General features: G+C 38.2%; 1 protein-coding gene across 1 annotated transcript in view; it reads left to right on the forward strand.

The window, feature by feature from the left end:
* The window catches only part of LOC149283506 (extracellular serine/threonine protein kinase FAM20C-like), a 62,433-nt gene that overhangs the window by 34,700 nt on the left and 4,993 nt on the right, over window positions 1–22,740 (forward strand). Inside the window, exons 4-7 of the mRNA XM_089497421.1 lie at window positions 10,196–10,288; window positions 11,416–11,531; window positions 18,061–18,241; window positions 22,502–22,611. Coding sequence (XP_089353547.1) covers window positions 10,196–10,288; window positions 11,416–11,531; window positions 18,061–18,241; window positions 22,502–22,611 — 500 coding nt within the window. The remainder of the gene's footprint in view (window positions 1–10,195; window positions 10,289–11,415; window positions 11,532–18,060; window positions 18,242–22,501; window positions 22,612–22,740) is intronic.

Consider the following 22,740-nt stretch of genomic DNA (forward strand, 5'->3'; position numbering starts at 1 on the left):
ATAAAGGAAGGCATTTTCAACTACTGATACATTGTGTTTTATATTCCCTAGCAGAAGAGTCAAACTTTTGCTTTTCTCAGTGGAATACATTGTGCTTTTCTAAGTAGTATTTCATATAGCTGGTGTTCATAGTGATGGAAACATGAATACCTGGGAACTTCCAACCTCTGACTACCCTGAGTCCTCCCTCTTCTGGAGAGAGTCTTCGCAAGAGGTAGTGCTATCCACATACAGTCTATATCTAGCCCTAAACACCTTATGTTATATGGGGTGAGAGGAGAAAAGGATGGGGAGTTAGTGTTCCTAAACGCTGCTTCCACAACCCAGAGAGTTAGGACCATGACATGCAGAACTCTTCACCAAGAGTCTTTTGGGCCGAAACCTGGAGAGCTTCCAGATATGTCAACATATGGCGCTGGGCATGAAAGGTTTTGCTATGAAGTATCCCAAAGATACTTTTTAATGGGCCTATGTTCAGTGAGATGTGGGTCACATCATGTCACAACATGCCCTTCAAGGTACCTCTATGTCAAAACGAGAGACCTCTGCGACCTCTTGAAAGTTTATATGACTTATGACTGGTCTGCTGAAAGCTATCACAAACTTCTCTGTGTTTTCCATTTTTCACTGAAAATGTCGATGATGCAAAGTCTCAATTCAATTGGGTAGGTGAAATCAACTTATAATGGTCTAGCTGCCTTTAATGAAGACAAATGTATCAAGTAAATATCATCCTGTATGTTGCAGAGAATTCAGGAGGCTGGTTTGGCACAAAGTAAAACGAATTGAAGGTTCATCCACAAAAAAAATCAATCTGAAAGGATATCATTAACTACGAAAAGAAATGAAAATGTATGAATAGGTAATACTTTGTCTGAACCACAGGCAAGGCATCGGAAGGCAATATCATACCGTGTTTTCATCCCAAAAAAGTGTGACATCATTCCATAGAAAGGTGACGCTTTACACTTTTTTTCAGCTGATAATTTTATTTTCTAAAACAGTTCATTATGTTTTAACCTGCAGGGGTTTGGGAAAAATAGGTCAGATGTAAGTGGAGCAAAAAGCAAACCTGCTATTAGTTGTAAGTTATTCGTCATAGGGTAACATTCCTTCTTTTCTACCAACTTAAATGAATGTGTCAGCCTTGGAGATGCTTCAAGGAACTGATGCCTCGTTTTTTCCCATTTTTTTGTGAATATATTGGGCAGTCACCAAATGTTTTCGAATTCCAAATTATGAGTTAGAGAGGAGTGCTTATATATTTCTAACACGTTGAGTTGTTGTGAATATTAAAAAAAGGTTTGAACCTACTTTTTAAGATTTCTTAGAAGTGCTATTAATTCCCCGGAGATTCGATGAATCATTTTTATTCTGATACGTTAAAGTGGGTCAACGTATTTATAGAAAAAAATCTAGAATCACATAACCATCCCTATTCATTTACAATGAAATATGAGCTCAGGAATGCCGATCACAGGAAATCTGCAGTGCCCAAAGTGCCATTAGTTTAAAACAAGTTGTAAAACTCCTAAAAATGCCTAATATTTTTGTATGATGGTGTGAGTAAGGGAGGGTCCCCGGCTGGTTTTCCCTGCACTAAGTGCCTCTTTGACCCTCCCAAATTATTAGTGAATAGCTTAAGACAACATTAGTAAACGTACCGATGTATATCTTGGAGTCTGGACAGAGTCTGCTACTTCAGTTCTTACCTTTTCAGTTGATTGCAGACCACAAACTCTGACTGTGACTGTTTGTAGACAAGGAAGGTGGGAAGATGTCTCTGCTTCCTTCTTCCCTAGTTACCAAGGTTTTACCGGAGCTCTCCCTATAATTAACTTATAATAACTTACTAGAATAAGTATAACGTTCTGCAAACATTCTGCTTGGATCTATAAATACAGTAACCACTGTCAAAACATCTACTGCCGGACTTCAATGTGTCATAACATACAATAAACATGAGTATTAAAACCATGTTATGAAACATAATATACTAATAATAAGATATTTAGAATTATATATATATATATATATATAATTTATAGCTGTACCTTTATATTTGAATTAATCAAATTCACCCTATTTACTGATATCAGCAAAACCCACTGATTTCTCCCCTGATCGCATTTTAATTCTTTATTCATTCAGTGCCAGAGATATTGGTAAACCCTTTCAAGTAACAAAATGTAATTGGAAAAATACCATCTCCCCTCATTTTTCCTTAATATTTTTTAAGTTTTAAGTAATATTTTCTTTTCCCACTTTTTCTTTTTTCAATTTATACTTAAACAAGTTTATGATGTTTAGCTTTCAGTATGTGGTTGTTCTGTTCACTGTTTTGCAGTGTTTTGTTATAAAGTATCCATGATTGTGTAGTACTGTTGTCCATTGACATGATTATGAGTTAAGCCCACACACATAGCCCAGTGGCTTGAAGGGGCTGAGTAGGTGCGCAGGCCGTTGAGCATAAGCTAAATTGGGACTAAACCAGAATCTGACTTTTTTGCCAAAACCACACTTGAGCTAAACTTGCCCTGAACCCAAAAAAGAAGGTGAGGACATATTCTTGACCAACTTGGCTCCAGCTGGTGTTGCTCTAGTATTTTACCAACTTTACAATTATGAAACAAATCACAAAGGTTTTTCTACGTTTGAGAGTATTAATAGGTGACAACACAGAGGTACGGCATAAATAGCACACAGTCCAAAGTGATAGGGCAGACTCCTTTTTCACTACCCTGTACTTTAACAATTCCCCCTGACCTCACCCAGTCAGCTGTCCAGTATCCATACTTTCATGGTCTTACTGCTGCTTTGCTGCCTCAATGGCATATATAATCACAAATGCTCAAATAGGGACAACTACTCTTTCTTTACTAAAGCAATGTCCATACCCCTAGTGGGTGAAAGGGGGCATTACATGACGCAGTATAGTACGAGAAGACACCACATAACATAAACAGACATAAGCTTACTATATGGTGCTCACTGAGCCACTTACGTAGCATGGCTGCAGTGGTGGATCCAGCCACAAAAATGGCAAAGATCTTTTTGATGACCTCAATAGCTACATTTTGCTGGCTGAACTTAGAATTACCTTTTAATCTGTCAGAAACACTCAAGAGAGTGGCCATCTTCATTGGCGCGACAATCACAAAACTCCCTGTCTCTAAAAAGAGGAAACACAGGTTGAAGACAAGATATTTTTGCTATCATATAATATATACTCACATAAGCGTCAGTAGAACCAGCAAATAGATTTTACACTCAGGGCATTGAGTTTTCTTCTAGACAAAGAGAGCTTGTTAATGCCTGTTCTTTCTCACTGTGGTCATGATGTCAGCTGTGGGTTTTAGCCAGTAAGTGCGGCCAAGTATAGAGACGCTGGTTAAGTCCTCATTGCCAAAAACAGATGCAACTAAAAATCTTAGCTTCCTTTCCTTTTTTTTTTTTTTACATGTGTTTTCTGGACATTTCGGTCTTAAGTGCCTCCATAAAGAGAGGCATCAAATTTATGTGCCAAAGCTGATTTAGATATTGTAGCTCGCCTTTGTCTTTTTATCATGATGTGCATTTCAAGTTAACTGTATGCCTAGGATGGGAAATGTTAACCTTTTTGTGCACAAAGAATTAAGGCTTACCTTATTCTGATGTAGACTACAGTCGATCGATATGTAGACGTACAATAACGATGCTTGGACTGTTCATTTTTTCTAAACATACCCTTAAAAACCTCTAATCTGTAGTATTTCTGCCTTGGCAGACATAAATCCAACTCTACTCTTTCCATCCAGGTTGAGGAAACATGGTTATCCTGTATTGTTTCTTCAATCAGAAGTTTTTTTTCATAACAGGTTATAATTGAAAGTAAATATGCCAGGCGAGTAAGAGGTTAACAAGATACGTTTCTTCCTCTAGTTATTTTCCCTTTTCTACGTTTGTTAGGTTTTGAAAGTGTTGAGTTGTCAACTTTCTCCGGCTAATTTAATAGACACATAAGGTGTAGGTGTGAGACACTTTGCGATCCACGCACATGTCTATACATTTGAAGAAATCTCTAGTTGGTACATAAAGATTTATACCTTCTAGATTCTCCTTCCAGTGGAAAAACACTATTAGAAAAGAGTAAAGAGTTACCCCAGGAAGAGGCATTTTGGAGAATTCCTTGTGCATTTGCTACTTTGCAATAATGAATAGAATCATATAAAGTTTCGGTCTCAAAAATGTCTTAAAAACAGTATGTTTATCTAATAAATATGGCGTTTCTGTGCAGCCTGTTCTAGTTTGGAGAGTTTTTAGTGAGTTTCTTAAAAGTTAGTTAAGAAACAAAAACTTTTTTGGAACCAGAATTGTTGTTCTCTAAAAATGCAATTAAGCAAGGAACACTTGATATAAATTTCTATATCATCTATCACTATATCTATCAAGTTCTATTCACGTGTTTTAGTGCTCTGCCTTGCATAATACCACCTCCTTGAAAAGAAAAAAATATTTATGTGGGCTAAAGAACTATGTAAGTGCAGAAGGTAAGATTCAAAAGGTGCATATGATTTTTCCTCTAATTTTTCAGTCTAGTGGAATGTTTTCGAACTACCGCAAACCAGTGAAAAATAATGATAAATTATAAAGTATGTCCCCTCCAACTCAATAAGTCAGTAGACGTTGCATGAATGATAGAATATTTAGTTATTTGGGTCTGAGTGCATCTTCTATGATTGGGCAGCCAATGGACATGTCCCAAGACTTAGCCCGTACTTGGTCTAATCATCTGAACTTGACTGCACATTTTTGGTCTCCATGTGTTTTTATCCCAGGTTGACACCTTCCAATAGTCCCACTTTTTGCATGATAGTCCTGATTTTCAGGGCACTGTCCTGCTGTCCTGCTCCACTATCTTGCTTTTGCTGGGAATGGGAACCATGGGAGTGTTGGGGACATCCTCTGATTTTACCCGATCGGCCCTGAGAGCTGTAAAATCAATGGATTCTCTGATCTCTATTATAGATCCCACATGGTCGTCTTTCAGCACTCTACAGCTGAGTGCCGCGAGGTGCCTCTTTGGGTAAGGCTAAATCTAAACCATGGCCACTTCTGGCGCTGGCTATACCCTAGAACAGGTGTCTCAATTTGGACACCGAAATATAATGGGGGAGGGTATAATACAATACCATCCAATTCTTCTAAATACTTGAGAATATTCGTGTTAGCAGATAGTTTAACGCTGAATTTGAAGTATGTTTCTTTGGCAACACTGAGCAGTGAATTCTGTAAACAGGAAAAGACTTTTCCAAGAACAGAAGATTTTATTAAAGCCAAATCTTCCACCTGTTACAGGCCCATGTGTTCTTAATATTAGAGGCCAACGTTCATATTTTCACAGTAAAAAAGCCAGTATTTTTCTACTTCAAATTACACAATGGGTATATGTATATATATAGATAGATAGATAGATAGATAGATAGATATATTTAATGAAGGTTTTTGTTGCTGGTAAAATATATCCTGAATCTTAAGGAGTTGAGCGGTAAATACATTCTGTGCCATTCTCAAACTGGGTGACATGCATGTAGTCTCCTAATAATATCATTATCTTTTATTTATATAGCGCCAACAATTTATACAGCGCTTCATACAACACATATTCAAGGGGTCTGACAAGACTAGAATCGACAGACTAAGACAAACCGATACATTAGGTGGAGAGAGCCCGGCTCACAAGCTTACAATCTTGGGTACAACATTTTGTAAGTTTGCCCCCCCATCAATGGGTGTAGCTATATAGCTCCACCGCTCCTATTGTATGTATGTAAATATATATATACATACATATATACATATAGGGCCGGACTGCTGATGATGGAGTGACCCTGGCACTTTAAGGCCAGCGGCTGCCTGATGACAGAAGCACATCCAACGGCTCAAATAGTGTGAGGCTGTTGGCCAGCAGCCAGTTGGGCATTTGCCGCTGTTCCAGATGGCCAGCATGATTGGAGGGGTTGTGTTTTCATCTGTACGCATCTAACCGTATTCTGCATATTAATAGTAGAAGGAGAACTGTGCAAATCTTTTTTCCCATTACCGTATATTAAAACAAGCAAATACATAAATAAAACTGTGAACGAAGGCCACTGCATCATTTATTGTTTCAATGATCTGAAACATTGAAAGCATTGGCTGTTTTTTGTTCCGTTCATAGCCTTATTCCATAATATATAAACTAAACATTACTTTTCCACCTCATGGTTGCCTAATATTTATTAAAGACAGGAATACTAAGTGCGCCGGGTATTTGTCTTGATAATGATGGCTCGCTGTAAAATGCCTCATTGCATTGAAACAAAGTACAGAAACGAAATCTGCTTAAGGAAATGAAATCTACCCGAACATCATTGTATTAATGCAGCGAAATATTCTTATTATTCACAAGCCTACAAGCTGGGAACGTAGGGGATTTTATGAAATTTGGAAATATGAGCACTTTTAGAAGTTTCTAGGATTGCAACGGAAAATACTACTGCTGAATAAACAGCAATTATGTAGATAGCAAAAAAATGGTGGACGTTAACTATATTTAAAGAGCGGTAATGGACAGATTTTATTTCAGGGATTGATAAAGCAAACTATGTTCTCAGACCCATGTCGGGCTGCTACACGGGCCACGTTTTATCCAGAAGCACAACTTGTTGGTTCCTAGTGGACATGCGCATGTTACCTTTCCATTGGGAGAGCACAATAGCAGGATTCACGGCACAGCAAAAGGCTAACATGCCACGAAGCTGAAAGCAATGGAGATTAGCCATGCAGAGTATCTGAAATACAAATAAAGAAACCCTTCAAGGAACCAGGGTGTTAGATCACAAATGGAGCAGCCATTTACAAAATACAGGGCTGTTCTTTTAATATAAAATAATTTATATTTAATTTATATGTAATAAATCATAATATCATACTTTTGTGTACCAGTATTTGGAAAAGAGTTGCCAAGCCTCATGCCCAGGATTTACCTCTTTATGTCCTGGGAAACTGGAGCACAAAAACTTTGAGCAGGGTTTGCTTTGTGATGCCATAGATTTTTTATTTTTTTTCTGAAGAAACTGATAGGGATACAAATTTTGTTACCTTCAGCCAGTTAATGGATTTTCTGTTCTAGGGTCCTCCCTCTCAATATCCATCCTTTTGCTCTTCTTTCCTCCCCTTTTGCTCTCCTTTTGTCCCTTTCTGTCTTCTTTCTTCTCTCTTTTCTTTCACTTTTCCCTTCCTTAATTTTTCCTTTCCCTCTATGCTCCTTCTTGTCTCATTTCTCTCCTTTACCACTTCTCCTTTCACCCTTTTCATTCTTATCTCCTCTTTTCTCTCTCCTCTCTCCCTTTCCACTTGTATTCATCTTCTCCTTTCTTTATGTTATCCTTTCATTTAGTTGCTCTCCTCTGTTTTCTTTGTTCTCAAATTTTCTTTTTTCACTCACCTCCCATTTCTCTTTTATCTCCGTCTGTCTCTTTATTCTGCCTCTGAAATATAATTCCTTAAGCAGTAATGGCACATGACTACCATTGTGCAAAAAAATATTAATCTAGCGTTATACAAAGATTTACTCTGTTACCAACCTTTATGTTCTTGTCCACAAGTCCGTGGACGTAACGGATTCTTAATATTGTATCAATACATAAACTAAAACTTAGACACACAACATCAGTTAACAGGCCTTCAGCCTACGGAAGTGATAGATGAGTAAATGCTTCACAAAATAGTATATTTTTTAACTGAGAAACCAAAGGTTGGTATTTTAACATTGCTCCGCATCGTGTAATAAAAGCAGATAAGCTCTGGGGACTTGGAGATGACATTCAACTGCATAGCACATCTGCATTGAAAACCTAATGGCTAGCATGCAGAAGAAGTTATTGTTTTGATGTCTCAGGAAGATTTACACAAAATATGATGAAAAAGTAAAGGATTATAAACCAGGAGGAAAAAAAAAACTGCTGTAAGATTCAGAGTTAATGATGTATAGAGTAGCGCACCCAGAGCTGCAGGCTGCTAATAGCAGAGCAAAATTTGTGACAGTGTTCTGTTCCCGTTGTGATAAAATGATCGTCCCATATGTCACTTATGCAGCAGGGAGAAACAATTACAGAATCCGAATCTGACCTAACTGTCAAGATTAAGCAGAAGCTTCTAATTCGCGACATAGAATTTTTTTAATGTTAAATGTCATCTTTGGCCATTATTTAAAGCAACCGTGGCATTTAATTGGCTAATTACCGTATTTGCTCGATTATAAGACGACCCTGATTATAAGACGACCCCCCAAAATCTGAATATTAACTTAGGAAAAAAGAAAAAGCCTGAATATAAGACGACCCTAAAGGAAAAAAGTTTTACCAGTAAATGTTAATTCATGTAAACTATTTTTTTTAATAAAAGCTATGATTGAGAAAAATATTTTTTTTGTTTTTATTTCTTGTATTTTCCAGCCTGTCCCCCAGTTACGCACATCTGCCCCCAGGCTTGCCACACCAATATGGCACTGTGGCCCATGATATGCCTTTTAACCCTCTATATGCCACTGTGCCCCATGGTATGCCTTTTGACCCCCTATATGCCACTCTGCCTCCAGAAATGCCTTATACCCCTATATCCCATTCTGGCATTTAGGGGGTTAAAATGCATATTATGGGGCAGAGTGGCATATAGGGAGGTATAAGGCATTTCAGGAGGCAGAGTGGCATTAAGGGAGTTAAAAGGCATTGTATAGAGCACTCTGCCTCCAGAAATGCCTTATACCCCTATATGCCACTCTGGCATTTAGGGGGTTAAAAGGCATATTATGGGGCAGAGTGGCATATAGGGAGGTATAAGGCATTTCAGGAGGCAGAGTGCTCTATTAAATGCCCCCTTAACGCCACTCCAGAAATGCCCTATGCCCCCATTTAACTAACACACACACACACACTCTCTCCCTCCCCTCTCTCCCCTCTCAGCCCTCTCTTACCGGTGCTTCCAGCCGGGGCAGCGGGTTGACGTCGCCTTCTGCTGCAGCCGGAAGGAGGTGGAGTTGGCAGCGGGGGTTTGTATGCGTCAGTCGCGTATACTTTCCCCGGCTGTCAGAGATCAGAGATCTCTGACAGTCGGGGAAGGTCTACGCGACGGACGCAGACAACCCCCGCTGCTAGCCACACCTCCTTCCGGCTGCAGCGGACGTTGTCTACGCGGATCGCGTAGACGTCAACCCGCTGCCCCGGCAATACAGCAGGAAGCACCGGTAAGTGTGTATGATGGGGGGGGGGGGTGAGACAGGAGGATCCAGGTCCCCTGCAGCGGTGCGGGGGATCTGGATCTTAGTCTCCTAATCAGACTCTATTTGAGGTCTGATTAGAAGACGACCCCGATTAGAAGACGAGGGGTATTTTTCAGAGCATTTGCTCTGAAAAAAACCTCGTCTTATAATCGAGCAAATACGGTATAAATGAGGCTGCCCAATTAAAGCTTAAACGAGCCTGGTCACTTTTTATACTCAACCCATGACAGATCAATCATTTTTTTGTCCATTGATGAATAATAAATAGTTTCTTACACTCAATTGTAAACATTTGTGGGTTTTTTTGTTAAGATATGAATTTAGTGAGTTAACCTTTAGTTGTCTGCTTTAGGTGACACTGTTGTGTCTTATAGGACATATGACCATAGCTAGGTTTCGTCTGCTTATTGATATATACAATCATAACAAGGGCTCTTAGTTAGTGCCTAAGTGAGTCTGATGTCACATTCGATTCTGGAAGTAAAAAGGGCACAGGGGCATTACCTTTGGGCAGTTCAAGTGTTCCACTTACCATTCAATGAATGGGACAACTGCCCTTCTTGCCCCATTGAAGTTTTAGTCATCACGATTAAAGAAAATAGGTGGGCAATATTCGACCATGTCTTAGGCTTCTAGGTTTACCATATTCTGGAAAACCTATTGATACAGATTTTCAGGAATCTACTGAATGACTTCATAAGACCTCAGAGCTGACAATTTATTGTGTATCTTATAATGTCGTGGTTAGGACTTACCAGAAGTGTACTTGTCTGTAGCTCCTTAGTCACTGTCAAACTACTGATCTCATGATGCTGTACATGAAATGTCTATTTGTCTACTTTTTGTTCCATTTCATTGCGCAATCTGCTTACATATCTACTTCTATTTTTTCAGGCAGACAAGGGAACAAGAGACGCCGCCTGACTTTTTTTACTTTTCTGACTACGAGAGACACAATGCTGAAATTGCAGCTTTTCATTTGGACAGGTAAGAAATTCTGGACTATGCATAACATTAATAGTGTTCTTGAATTGGTCACTTTAGTATGCAATCAAGCGTTACATGTGACATTACTATAAACCACCATAGATAAAGCAGTGCCAATATCATTTTTAGGCATTACAGCAGATAAATGTAATTGTAGATTACAATTAGTAACGAATATTGTTAAATTAGGCCCCAAAGGGAACTTATCAATGTATAAATCAGTTTATCAATTTATTTATAGATTAACTAATATAAAAGCATTTTATGGTGCTAATAATCTTGAATCAATGACCCACCTTTATTGGCGGTTAAAGGTTTGTGATTCAACTTTGTGGATTGTAGACTGATACAGCTATAAAACACTACATTGTAATCAATAGAAAATTGGTATTTGAAACGTGAAATTAATTGTTGTTCATTATTAAGTCGGTTGATACATATTTTTAGCTGAAAATATATTCATATAACACAGGGGCAAATTGGCAATCATCAGCAAACATACAAGTGCCCATATTACAGGCTGTGCCAAGTTGGCTGTAATGAGCTTCAGCTGTGGCAGTGACCTGAGTTATCATCAATTTAACTTTTTTTCAATTAGTGCTCTGTGAGTTGAGTGCTTACTTGGGAATGTGATTTCTTTGCGAGACCTTTATTTTCAGTACTCCTGGATTTTTAAACAGGGCATTCATTCAAGCCCCATATCTTTTTATTTTTTTAATGTATTGTTCTACTGGGTCCAATAGGAATATTTGCACGCTGTTCAATCATCCAATGGTCTGGTTGCTTTTTTTTGTGTGTAGATCTTTTTGAGACACAATGAAATTTCCTTAAATAAGAACATTATTCCGTATTCTTGCTTTTAAAGATTACTTTTTCTGTGCACCGATGCTTGAAAAGTTATTTTCTACTTATCTGTTTATAATTAAGTTGTGACTTTGGTTCTCGCTGGATTAAATATCCCATGGTAGACTTTACGCCATTAGTTTTATGTCCTTGAGTGGGTGACATTGTCAGTTCTGAAAAATCCTGCATAATAATAATGCCCTAAGGCCATGTCCAACACCCAGAGGAGACACATTTACTTTCAAGTCAACATTTAAGCATCTGATTTTTTTTCTTTCTTTCAGGATCCTTGATTTCCGACGTGTTCCACCCGTCGCAGGCAGATTGGTGAACATGACAAGAGAGATCAGGGATATCACTAGAGACAAGAAACTGTGGAGGACATTTTTCATCTCACCAGGTGAAAAAGAGATTCTATTTTTCTATACGATCAACGATATATGATATTTGTCAAAGCAAAAAAATAAAATTTTAAACAAACTGTAAAATCAAACCTCAGCACCCTTTAATTTTGTCATCTTTTTCTGCGAGATAAAGCAAACCAGCATTTATCTTACTGCATTGTGATTATTAATAGAAAACATGACCTATCCGACTAATCATAGTCTCTGGGGAAATTACCTCCTAATCTTTTTAGCTAAGCAGAGGTGTTGAACCTTGGTCCTCAAGGACCTCTGACATAACGCGCTTTTAACTATTCCGCAATGCACGTTGTTTTTAATTAAAAAAAGAGCAAATTTAGATACTGTAGCAGGAGCTCAAGCGCTGAAGGTGATTATGTGAGGCATGGGGGCAAAAAGACTACATTATGTGACATCACAAAGTCACGTCTTGAGCTCATATTACAATATGGCAAATAGGTGTAAAAAGTTCTACCAAATTTTCCAGGATTTTTTTATTTCAATATCAACTTTTTTTTGTATAAATTACCCTTTTCAAGCATTTCTTGTGTAATGTAACATTATGAAAAAATAAGCTGTAACGTTATTTTTATGTGATGTTAACCAATTACCATCCTTTTAACTACTGGATGCCTAACAGGCAATTTTTAAATACATGACAATCTAAGATTGTTTGTGGTAAGAATGGCATTGCAATCAATCTGTACATCATGTGACATTTCATATTTCGAATCTCTGTGCACCCCTGCTTCGCACAGCAGTGATGCGCTGTGAAATATCTTCTGAGCCATGGGGTATGAATAATTAATAAGCAATGCCATGATCTTAGTGTATCATTCTAATACCTGCAGCGGTATATATGTCTCAAATTTTCTTATTTTGCTGTTTAAAAGAAAATATTTGATGGTTTTCTAGCTAATAAAAAATCAATATATAAAATATATAAAAATATATTAAACTCAAAATATTATCTACCCTAATATACTGCTAGAGTGTTGAAAAACAAGATATATTAGCGACTCTTTAAACTTTGCATATTACAGACTGACGTTCGCCGCTCCGTTTTAAGCGTGAGAGGAAGTTACTCAAGGGACGAGAAACTTGTTTGCAAGTCCTTTGCATTTAGCATCATTTTATTCAAGTATTCCTTGCAGCAGCAGGCTAATGATTGTTGTTCCTCTTGAGAAACCGTTAGCTTATATTGCTTGCGGAATTCATAAAATACTCGTAGACCATTGAGATTTCAATGACCCCCCCCCTTACAAAATCCATACACATCTGTGCATGGCGGTCCTTAATTTTGTTACTATTAACCTGCAGGAATCCGTTGCGTTCTTATACTCTTATATGCGTATTCTTAAAAATCAGGGAAAACACACTTTTGTTTGGGCATGAACATCATCTGATGTTTTTTATTTATTTTTTTAATTTTCAATGTTTCCCTGTGGGGGAAAATGTAAGGACGCAGACCATAAACTTTAATAATTGATTCATAAATGCTGGATGTGCTCAGCAAGAATTACTCATCTTTCTTTTCATTACTGCAACTTTTTATGTAGGGTTCATCTAACAGTTTTTGTATATAATACGTGTAGACCATCCAGATATCAACAAACCATGAACTGGTCATATTCATACCTGGGGACTCTCTGTGCTTGACCCAGAGAACTCCGTGAGACTCATTGCTTCTCCAAATCTCCAGGTCAACACACGAATCCTCCGGATCGCAGGAGCGGGGTCTTGACAGACCCCGCTCCCCGCCCATTTTCCCTTTAAATGGGAGTGTTTCCCGCGATGTCAGCGGTAACGCCTGCTGATGTCAGTGGGCAGTACTGGCCGCGTCCCGCAAGGGTAGCCCAGAAGTTCCAAGGTATGGTCATATCCAACTGATATTGGTTATGGCCAACAAGGAATGGTTTTGGTCAACCAGAAATACCTGTTCCGCCTAGAAGCATTTCATTAAGAATAAGTTTGGGCAGAAATAGTCTCAATACGTTTTTGATGCTTTTTGGTTGGCCAGCATTGATGGAATACAATGTTTTCTAAGTTTTCTAAAATGTCTTTATCAAAAATGTAATCTTATTTTATCAGCACTCATACATGAACAGCTGTCACAATGGTCTTTGTGATGTCTTCTCTGGGACCAATAAGGCCATATACGTTTCGGTGATTACAGCAGGAAACTAGCGTAGTTAAGACATGACATATACAGGCAGGAATCAGCCAGAAGAAACTTAATGTACTTTTTAAAAAAGAACTTTGGTTTTAAGAATTTTCTTGATGTAGTTCTTTTAATTTTGCAAGTTCACAACAATATTAAACCTTATAGCTGCAGACAAAGGTGTATTCAGATAGTTATAGAAGCTCTATCCAAAAATATCTTAAATATCTGAAAATTAGAACTTTATAGAGATCCTTTAAATTGTATACTGAGATGTAGAGAACTTCTACAGGTGCTTCTAACTAAATAAGAATTAGTACATCTTTGAAATGAAACAGTACTACCAGACAGAGAAGCCATTGTACGGTTTTGGGGAGCTAGCAGCTGTTGTTCACCTGATTCCAGAAAAGAGAACGCTTCAGCTCTTGAGAACTAAAGTAAGATAAAGACATTTAGTTTGTAGCCTGATAATCCATAACTGGAAAAAACACAGGGCTTGTTATTTTAAATGCACAGTCAAAGAGACTAATGAAAAACCTTGTCCAATAAGTTTAAAAACACAACAAAAAAAGCATGTTTAGAAAATTCTACTCAAAGCAACAATATGCAAAATAGACAGTTTATTTCTTTCCCGGAGGTATGAAAAACAAAATTGTTTATTCCATAGAACACAAGTTGTTTCTACGCTAATTGGGCCAGCTATTTGAAGAAATCAATAAGACAGCTTGGAGGTACATTGTTGTATTATTACTATCACTAATTCCAGCTGGAAGAGGAGATGTAATGGGAAAAGTGCCTGTCGTTTGCACCTTGTAGCTTTTCAGGGGTTCCTAGACGTTCAGAATCTGCGTCATTAGTTTCAAAAAAATCATCAGGTGAATGAGGGTATAGATCATACTAAATGTTGCAGAAATGCAATTATATTAAAAAAAAATAAAAAATAGAAGGATTCAGTCCCTTCTAGCATGGGAAAGTTGGCAGGGTTGTATTCTGAGTGTCAAACAGTGATTAGGTATTGACATAAACATAGAAATTGACGGCAGATAAGACGCATTCAGCCCATCTAGTTGGCCCATTTTTCCTGACTCAGTCTTTAATCAGTCCTCGGTCTCGTCTCAGATTCATGATAGATGTACGCCTACCCCATGCACATTTAAATGCCCTCCCCATGAATGCTTAAACAAATGAAAACTATTTTGGATACTTTATATGCAAGGCTGGTGCCCCTTCTCCGCAGGGTCTTATTATAATTTCTTCTTTCTTTTTATCTTGGTCTACAGACCAGTGGATGTCTCAAGGTCTTTTTCCCCAGATATTTTATTAGAGGGTCTTTTCCGACAAGTTCCTTACGTGGAGACATCTTAATCACGAGTGCTGAAAGGACTATTTGGTTTTCTGTAGGTTACGTTACAGATAATTTACCCAGCATAATAAGGTTTGTCATTTACATGGAGGTAGCTTTGAATTTAGCAAGGCTACTAAGTATTGGCAGGTGATAAACTGGTTTGGGGAAAGTTTATTTATTAAGGGTTATGTTGACGCAACAATACACCAAAGATGTTCACAAACATCTTGATCTCACAGGGTGAACTCACTGGTGAGTTCCACAAATTATAGGGGTTTAGAAACTATTCTTCTCCCCAACATTTTATGTGTTCAAAGCATGACACCTAGTAAGAAGTGAGTTGGGAATAGGTTGAGGGTAGAGTCCATTCCCCTACCATACCTACCCAGCCACCTCACAGTGTATTGAAGCAGAATGCTGGGATATGACATCGTATTGCTGAGCTCTGCTTTAATACATTGAGAGTTGGCCTCATGGGAGCTGCGATTGAGGTCTTAGCTGCGGATTTTACAGCTCCGTTGGCTGGTGAGGGGACTGGCCCATGGACCCCACCGCCTACAAAAACAGGACCGTCCTGCTTATAAAGAGAAATATAGGAAGCGAGAATATTTTATTAACCTGACAAGAGAATTGTATTTTCTGCTGTATAGTTCAGTCAGGCTTCGAGAAACACATGCACCTGCCTACAGAAAGGCTCCATCTTAAGTACCTAGCCAATTATATATATTTAAACAGGTTATATGAATACATATATCCGGTTAGATGAATATAACCTGTGTTTTTATTCCTGAAGTTAAATCCTTTTTAAATATAATTTTTATTACATGTTGCTCTGGTGCAAAGCACAGGAAAGTTGTCTTGCCAAGAGGTTGATCTGGTGCCTTGCTTTTGAAGCAGATGGGCTTGCTGTTTATTAATGTTTTATTTCGCATTTCTGTAATAAACTGAATACAAAATTGCATAACGTTTAACTGACTGATTGATGGGCAAGTGGAACGTTCACAGTCCTTACCTCTCAGTCAGCCACTGGTTTAACTCCTTGTGTGTAATATAAAATTGGACGCTGTTGTAGCGATAAAGAAAAAAAATCCAAAAGTGAATTTATTGGTTGCATTTAGATATCAGAAAGAATTTTGAGTCACTGATGTCACCAGATGACACGCGTTTCCAGCAGGGTTACAGATAAATATATAGATACAGTTCAAACCTTGGTTAGGTCATCCTTTAAAGCAACTTGGTTATCATGACCCTGCTCAATGTGTTACGTCTTCATGAGTAATTTAGGAGCATTAGGGTTGCAGGCAGCTCAGCTGCCACTGGACTTTTGGCTATGGGTGAGCCTAGCTTTCTTGCATGACTCAAAACTGTCCTGATTTATGCAGGACAGTCCCGATTCTGGCTGTGCAGCTGTGATCTGGACTCACAATGCCAGCCATCCCAGTCTCTCCGTCATCCTTTTCTTGCATGTGGTACATAAGACAGAGGCAACCATGGAAGGATAGGTGAGGAGCATGCCAGGTGTAACTGCCAGGACCCAGGGGAGGGAAGCCTATGAAAGGGAGAGCGTGCTGCAGTATTACCTAGACTAGCAAGGGGGGGGGGGTTATTGAGAGAGTATTCCTTATTATGAGGCTGGTTTCCAAAATTAGGACTGTCGGCAGCCAGGGCCGGCCGAAGACTTAACGCCGCCTGGGGCGAAGTTTAAAATGCCGCCCCCCGCCGACGCCGGGGGGGGGCGGCATTATCTACCCCCCCCCCGGTACTTACCCTTAAACAGTCCTGCGGTGAGTCTCCCTGTGCTGCCACGGTGCCGGCTTGTAATGCTGAGCGCCGGAAATTCGCGTCACTTCCGGCGCTCTGCATTACAAGCCGGCACCGAGACCGAACAGGTAAACTCGCCGCAGAGGAGAGAGAGAGGGGCGCCGAGCGGGTAAGCGAAAATCACTCGGTGCCCCTCTCTCTCTCCTCCGCTTCAAAAAAACCAAAAAAAAACCGCTTGGGGCGGCAAAGTGCCGCCCCTTCTGAAGTGCCGCCTGGGGCAATTGCCCCAGTCGGCCCCATTGTAGGGCCGGCCCTGTCGGCAGCTACACAGCAATACACAGCAGCTATTTTTCACTTGTGATCTCTTGGCTTTATGGATGAAATAACTTGCTTACTGATAATTTCACTAGTGGCTGTATGTTATTAGGCAATTAAATGCCTGAATGTGTCTATAAACCAGTTTCAAGAATCAAAGTAATGATTCAATGAGATCTCTCAACCGTATTCATCTGCCAGAGGCAAAAAAATTACTACAAATTCAATATATGAACTTGATATGTATTCTTGGAGCATGAAGCACATAACTGTCGGATATATCTGTATATTCAAACCCTAAAAGTATCATCACAATTAAATAGTTTAATATTCTTTCCTCATTGAAGGATTAAGCTATTTGGCTGCACTTTAGAATGACCTTTTATTTTTCGAAATAAGATATTTTTGAAGACGTTTCTTATGCTTGCCAGTCAGCCAAAAAACATCTTTCTTGTACTTGTGGGTTTAAACGTAAAAATCCACGGGCCTTCCAAGACGAATTGGTAGGATCTCTAATCCTTTGGAATCCAAAGATATTCTTAATGAACCAATTTCATTCTGGGTAACAGGCAACGTGTTAAAATCAATGTGTACGTATATTTTATTATTGACAGACAATGGTAGAGGCTTAGGCAACACAAAACTTTATCACACACTTAGAAATTTGAATATTCTTTTATAATGTCTTGGTTTGTTTGGTTTTCTAATTGAAAAAAATCTTTAATAAAATGAAAATTGTGTATTCTGTCAACATTATGTATTGAAACATTATTATTGTACTTGTCCAAGGAAGGAATGAGGGTCTGTGTCCAGTACGCTTTGCCTTTAATATGCGCTCGTTGCTAAATTAAATTGTGAAATACTGGTTTGTGTCCAACCCAAAGAGACTTCAAATATGTTTAAAGGTGGACCTATATCTGAATATGCCGTCTCTGGTTTCTTGCAGCCAACAATATCTGTTTCTATGGAGAGTGCTCGTACTACTGTTCCACAGAACATGCTCTTTGTGGGAAACCTGACCAAATAGAAGGTTCCTTAGCAGCTTTCTTACCGGACCTGTCTCTAGCCAAAAGGAAGACTTGGAGAAACCCATGGAGAAGGTCATACCATAAACGCAAAAAAGCAGAGTAAGAGAAATTCTTGTCTTTTGGGGTGTTTCAGTCTGGTTCAACACTTGTTGCAAGCATTTTTAGGGTCTGACCCAGTAAGGCATGATCTCCTCTTAATTGCTATTAAGAGTTACATGGAACCCATGTAGTTCAAGCTCTTCTTGTTGAGTATCTTGGTACCTTAAAGTGTCCATATGGAAGCTCACAAGAATTATTCTTAGCGTCTTCCCAGGAACAAATACAACAATATTTATTTATTGTATAAAAAAACCTCAAATTTGTAAATTCTTTAAAAAAAATAATAATAATTAGGAAAGAATGACCGGCTTGCTGTAAATTTATGAGCTAGCATATATTTTGCTCTTGTAACCAAGGGTTTAAAAAATGATGGACAGTGTATCGACTTTACTAGCAGAATATTATTCACTATGTTTCGTAACACTTGGTGCGGTTTTGTGATGGATACCCATAAGCTTACCAGAGGATGCTGACCAGTGCACAAACCGATTGCATTATGGGACTGTGTTCTTTTTAATTTGGAATTACTGGCAGCTGCGGAGATACAATTTCTGAAAACCTAGCCCTTTCAGATCTTATTAGTGTGGTGGACGGAAGGATGCACTGGGGTGGCAGGGCTGATGTGTCATCAGTTTATTGTACAATTATGTTTGCCTTGTCAAAACCCATTAACTCCTTCTTACAAATGTCCAAGCTGTATCGCCGTCAAGTATTTCTCATTCAAAGAAAAGAATGTTTAGAACCAACGACCTCCTTGAATATAAATTCCCTGCAGGAGGATAATAATAATTATTATTCTATTAGCAATTCCGGAATCGGTCATGACTTTATACCTAGATAAAGGATGTCATACCTTTCTTAAATGCCTCTTGTTCAAGAGACCGTTCACAAGGCTAAGGCCGGCTTTAATGTTGAATATCACTGCCTTAATTAGACGTTAAGTTAAAAATAACTCTAGAGGGGATGCGATCCTCGGAGAATTCTTTCATGCATTAGTCATTATGCTTCCAAATAAATAAAGCAGATGGATCATAAATGAAGTGTAGTGAAGGGAAATGTATTTTTTATGTAAGCAAATGTTATTAAAGTAATTTGAAATGCAGCATTACTGGGGCTAAAAATAAAGATGGAGTAAATTGCACTGTTCTAGATTATTGTGCATTCACAAAGGCTACGAAATACAGGCGCTTGGTCATGTTATTGGAGCAAATATTACAAGTTAAGGAAATTAGGTGCTCCTTTCAGGTACCTATGTATTAAAGGGAACATGTCACCTAAATTCCATTGGTATTTTATGTAATTATGGAATACATGGCATATTCGTAAATTGGTTTTCAATGATTTTACAAAAAAACATTTTTTTACTACACAGGCATCAGAATAGATACTTTTTTTGGCGATTGGCAATTTAGTAAACTGTGAATAACGAATGCCACATTTGCATGTTAAACAGGAAATGAGTACTGATTGGTTGACAGGTGTCCTGGGTATCTGTCATGGCTTTGACGTTGGGTTTCTCCAGTCCCTGTGCTCTGGGCCATCACATACCCTTGCATGGGCTTTAGTTTCCTACTTACTGTTTTCATTAGCAAGGTGTGTCTCAAGTCACTCATGCTCCACACTCTTTGAAGTCAGGTAGCGTGATCATGGATATGCATGGGAACTCTCTGGGTATACCCAGGGGTCTCTGAATGAATCACTGCTTTCCTGAGTCTCCAGGTTACTTTCTGCTTTCTCACATCCACTCCCTGTCCCATGCACAGCTAGCCCTCCCTACACTCATGGCTACCCCCCCCCCAAGTGGGAACCCTCTGCATAGCCTACCTTCGGTTCCCAGGTATGATCAAGTCCGCAGAGTAACGCCTTTCAACCTGAAATGACGGTGATGAAAATCAGCACTGGATTCCAAAATCCTTCCAATGGACTATAAGAAAGTCAGAAGGGTCATTGTTAAGACAGGGCAAAAGGGTAGCTGACAGATTACCTCCTGTTACAACAGCCCCTGCACCACTGCTTTACTTCCGTAAGTAGAACTCAAATTTTTCTTTGGATAGAGAGGGATGCTGAGACCGAAGGAGGATAACCAATGCTTAAAAAGAGTGCTAAGATGGAGGGGTAGCGCTTACGTGTTAGAGACCCACATTCAGTGGCATCAACCTCGCCCTATTAATATGAAATACTGTTCTGCCACTAAGAGGTGCTTGGGACTCGGTGATCCCTTTCACATCTGCATCCTTTTATAGTTTGTAATTGTATTTTTTGTAACCAAAATCTCCTACCAGCCAATCTCTTTTTCGTTTTGTCTTTTTTGCCTTTGTGAATCAATTAAATGTAATGGTTGTATTGCAGGCTGACAAAATGTACAGTAAAAACCGAACCTACTTACAAACAGCGGCTCATTCTGTCAGAATTAATTAGAAGCATCTCCCTGAATATAATAGCCTATTATTTCATACCATAGAAAGAAAAAAACAGAATGTTTTCTCCTCGTCCGACACATTTAAAAATGCATTTTTGTTTTACTGCTTGGACCCAGCGTGCTGGCAAATGAATGCTTTATAGGAGAAAACAGGTGGGTTTCTTTAGGCCTCTCAATTCAGCACCAAGACAGAAGATTCGTAGAATAATAGGGAAATTTCACACTAGGGGTTTGCGGATAGATACGAAAAACCGTCTTTTCAGTAAATGATGGATTTGCTGAGTAAAAATCAGAACATCTCATTATACAGGGACTGGCTACAGAAATCAGTTAGAACCTCATCCAGAATTCATTCCCTGTATTTACCTGCATATTATTCACTCCTTATTTTTTGGTAATCGGGGCATAATATATATCTTTTTTATTTACTGCCTGGTTACCGTGTACACATTTATATTTTTTTCCTCACTGTGAAATAGTTTGTAATGTTATAAATTAATTGAACGGTATATGTCATACATACTGTATATACCCAAGGGCAGGTTACAATATGGCAGTGCTATTCCCTTAAGGAATGTTTAAAAATAGGTAAAATAATTGCCAATTCTTACAGGTCTTTGTTTCTCCCACATTAATTTGGCAACTGCAGGTATAAAGCCTGTAGATTCTGTTTTTCCTGTATTTTAGGAATATGATGGTGTGTGTATATATATATATATATATATATATATATATATATATATAATGATAATAATTAAAGGAAAAGCATAACTTAAAATTGTACTAATTGATTTGTTTGTGTCAGGATTACCAAAAACTGAATGTACAATCATCCATAATTTAAGGAAAAAAATACATAATTTGATACATTTGATGTCTATAACACATAAACCAGATGACTCCCCAAAATATCTCAGATACTTACCGTGATATTATGTTTCACAGAAATATATACCTTCATTTTTTAGATTATTTAGACTACTGAATGTATATTCATTGGCACTGTTTATATATGAGCATAAAGAAAAAAAATAGCAATTATGTCTGCATCAACATTTATAGAAATAGCAGATTTTATACAAAGTTTAGCCTTGAACAATTAACATTTACAGAGAATTCTTTTTATATGCATATAAATCCTTTGTAATTGAAATTATACTTGACATTTAATAAAATCTTATAATTTTATACTTTAGAGCAAAGTAGAAAAGGGTAATAGTGGTCCCTGGCAGATCAGCCCAAGCTTGTAGCATATAATTGCTTTTTAAAATATTAATTGAGAATTCAATGTTGTTTTGAAGGTTTGGAAACATAATGAGCATTGCATTATATGGTCCTTGGGTTCCTTCACTCAAGCAGCAAAGACCTGAAGGCTGGTGTAAAATAAAATAAGTTTCATGATCTTCACATCTAATTATATGCATTAAAACTATCCTTTAAAGATACATTGCTGTGCAGTATGCACAACATGGCAAAGCACTGTTACCAAAGTATCATATAGAGCATTTAAAATAGAGGTTCCTTGTTTGAAGTGTATCACCCTGTTGGGTTGGAACCATCTTCCGCTGGTCCGTTTGTCGCTATTACTGTATATTCATACTAAAAACTGGTTTTACATGCATCACAGGCTTTGGGTCCATGTCACTTTCTGTCTTTTAGACACTTTCTGTCGTTAGATGATGACCTCCAGGTCATCATCTAACGGATCATCACTTTATTTGTCTTATATTATTTTTTAGGTCTACTATCAATCCTCTTTCTTTTTTTAACTCTATTTTCATAATGTTGATTATAGAAAAAGCTGCAGTGTACTTATTTCTAAAAACTTGTCATCTTTATAGTTGGGAAGTTGATGCTGACTACTGTGAAGAAGTAAAGCAGACTCCACCTTACGACAGTGGCACAAGACTCCTGGACGTCATCGATATGACTATATTTGACTTTTTAATGGGTAGGTTGGTTTAATATACAAATGGAGCATGGAAGAAGACATTGGTAAACCTTTCCATTGATGGAGGGTCTCAATATAATTCCGTTCTTTATATGATTCTTACAAATCCACTCAACAAACAGTTATGGC

This window comes from Sceloporus occidentalis, unplaced genomic scaffold, assembly GCF_023333645.1.
Source record: "Sceloporus occidentalis isolate IW3139 unplaced genomic scaffold, rSceOcc1.0.p SCAF_103, whole genome shotgun sequence".
NCBI lineage: Eukaryota > Metazoa > Chordata > Lepidosauria > Squamata > Phrynosomatidae > Sceloporus > Sceloporus occidentalis.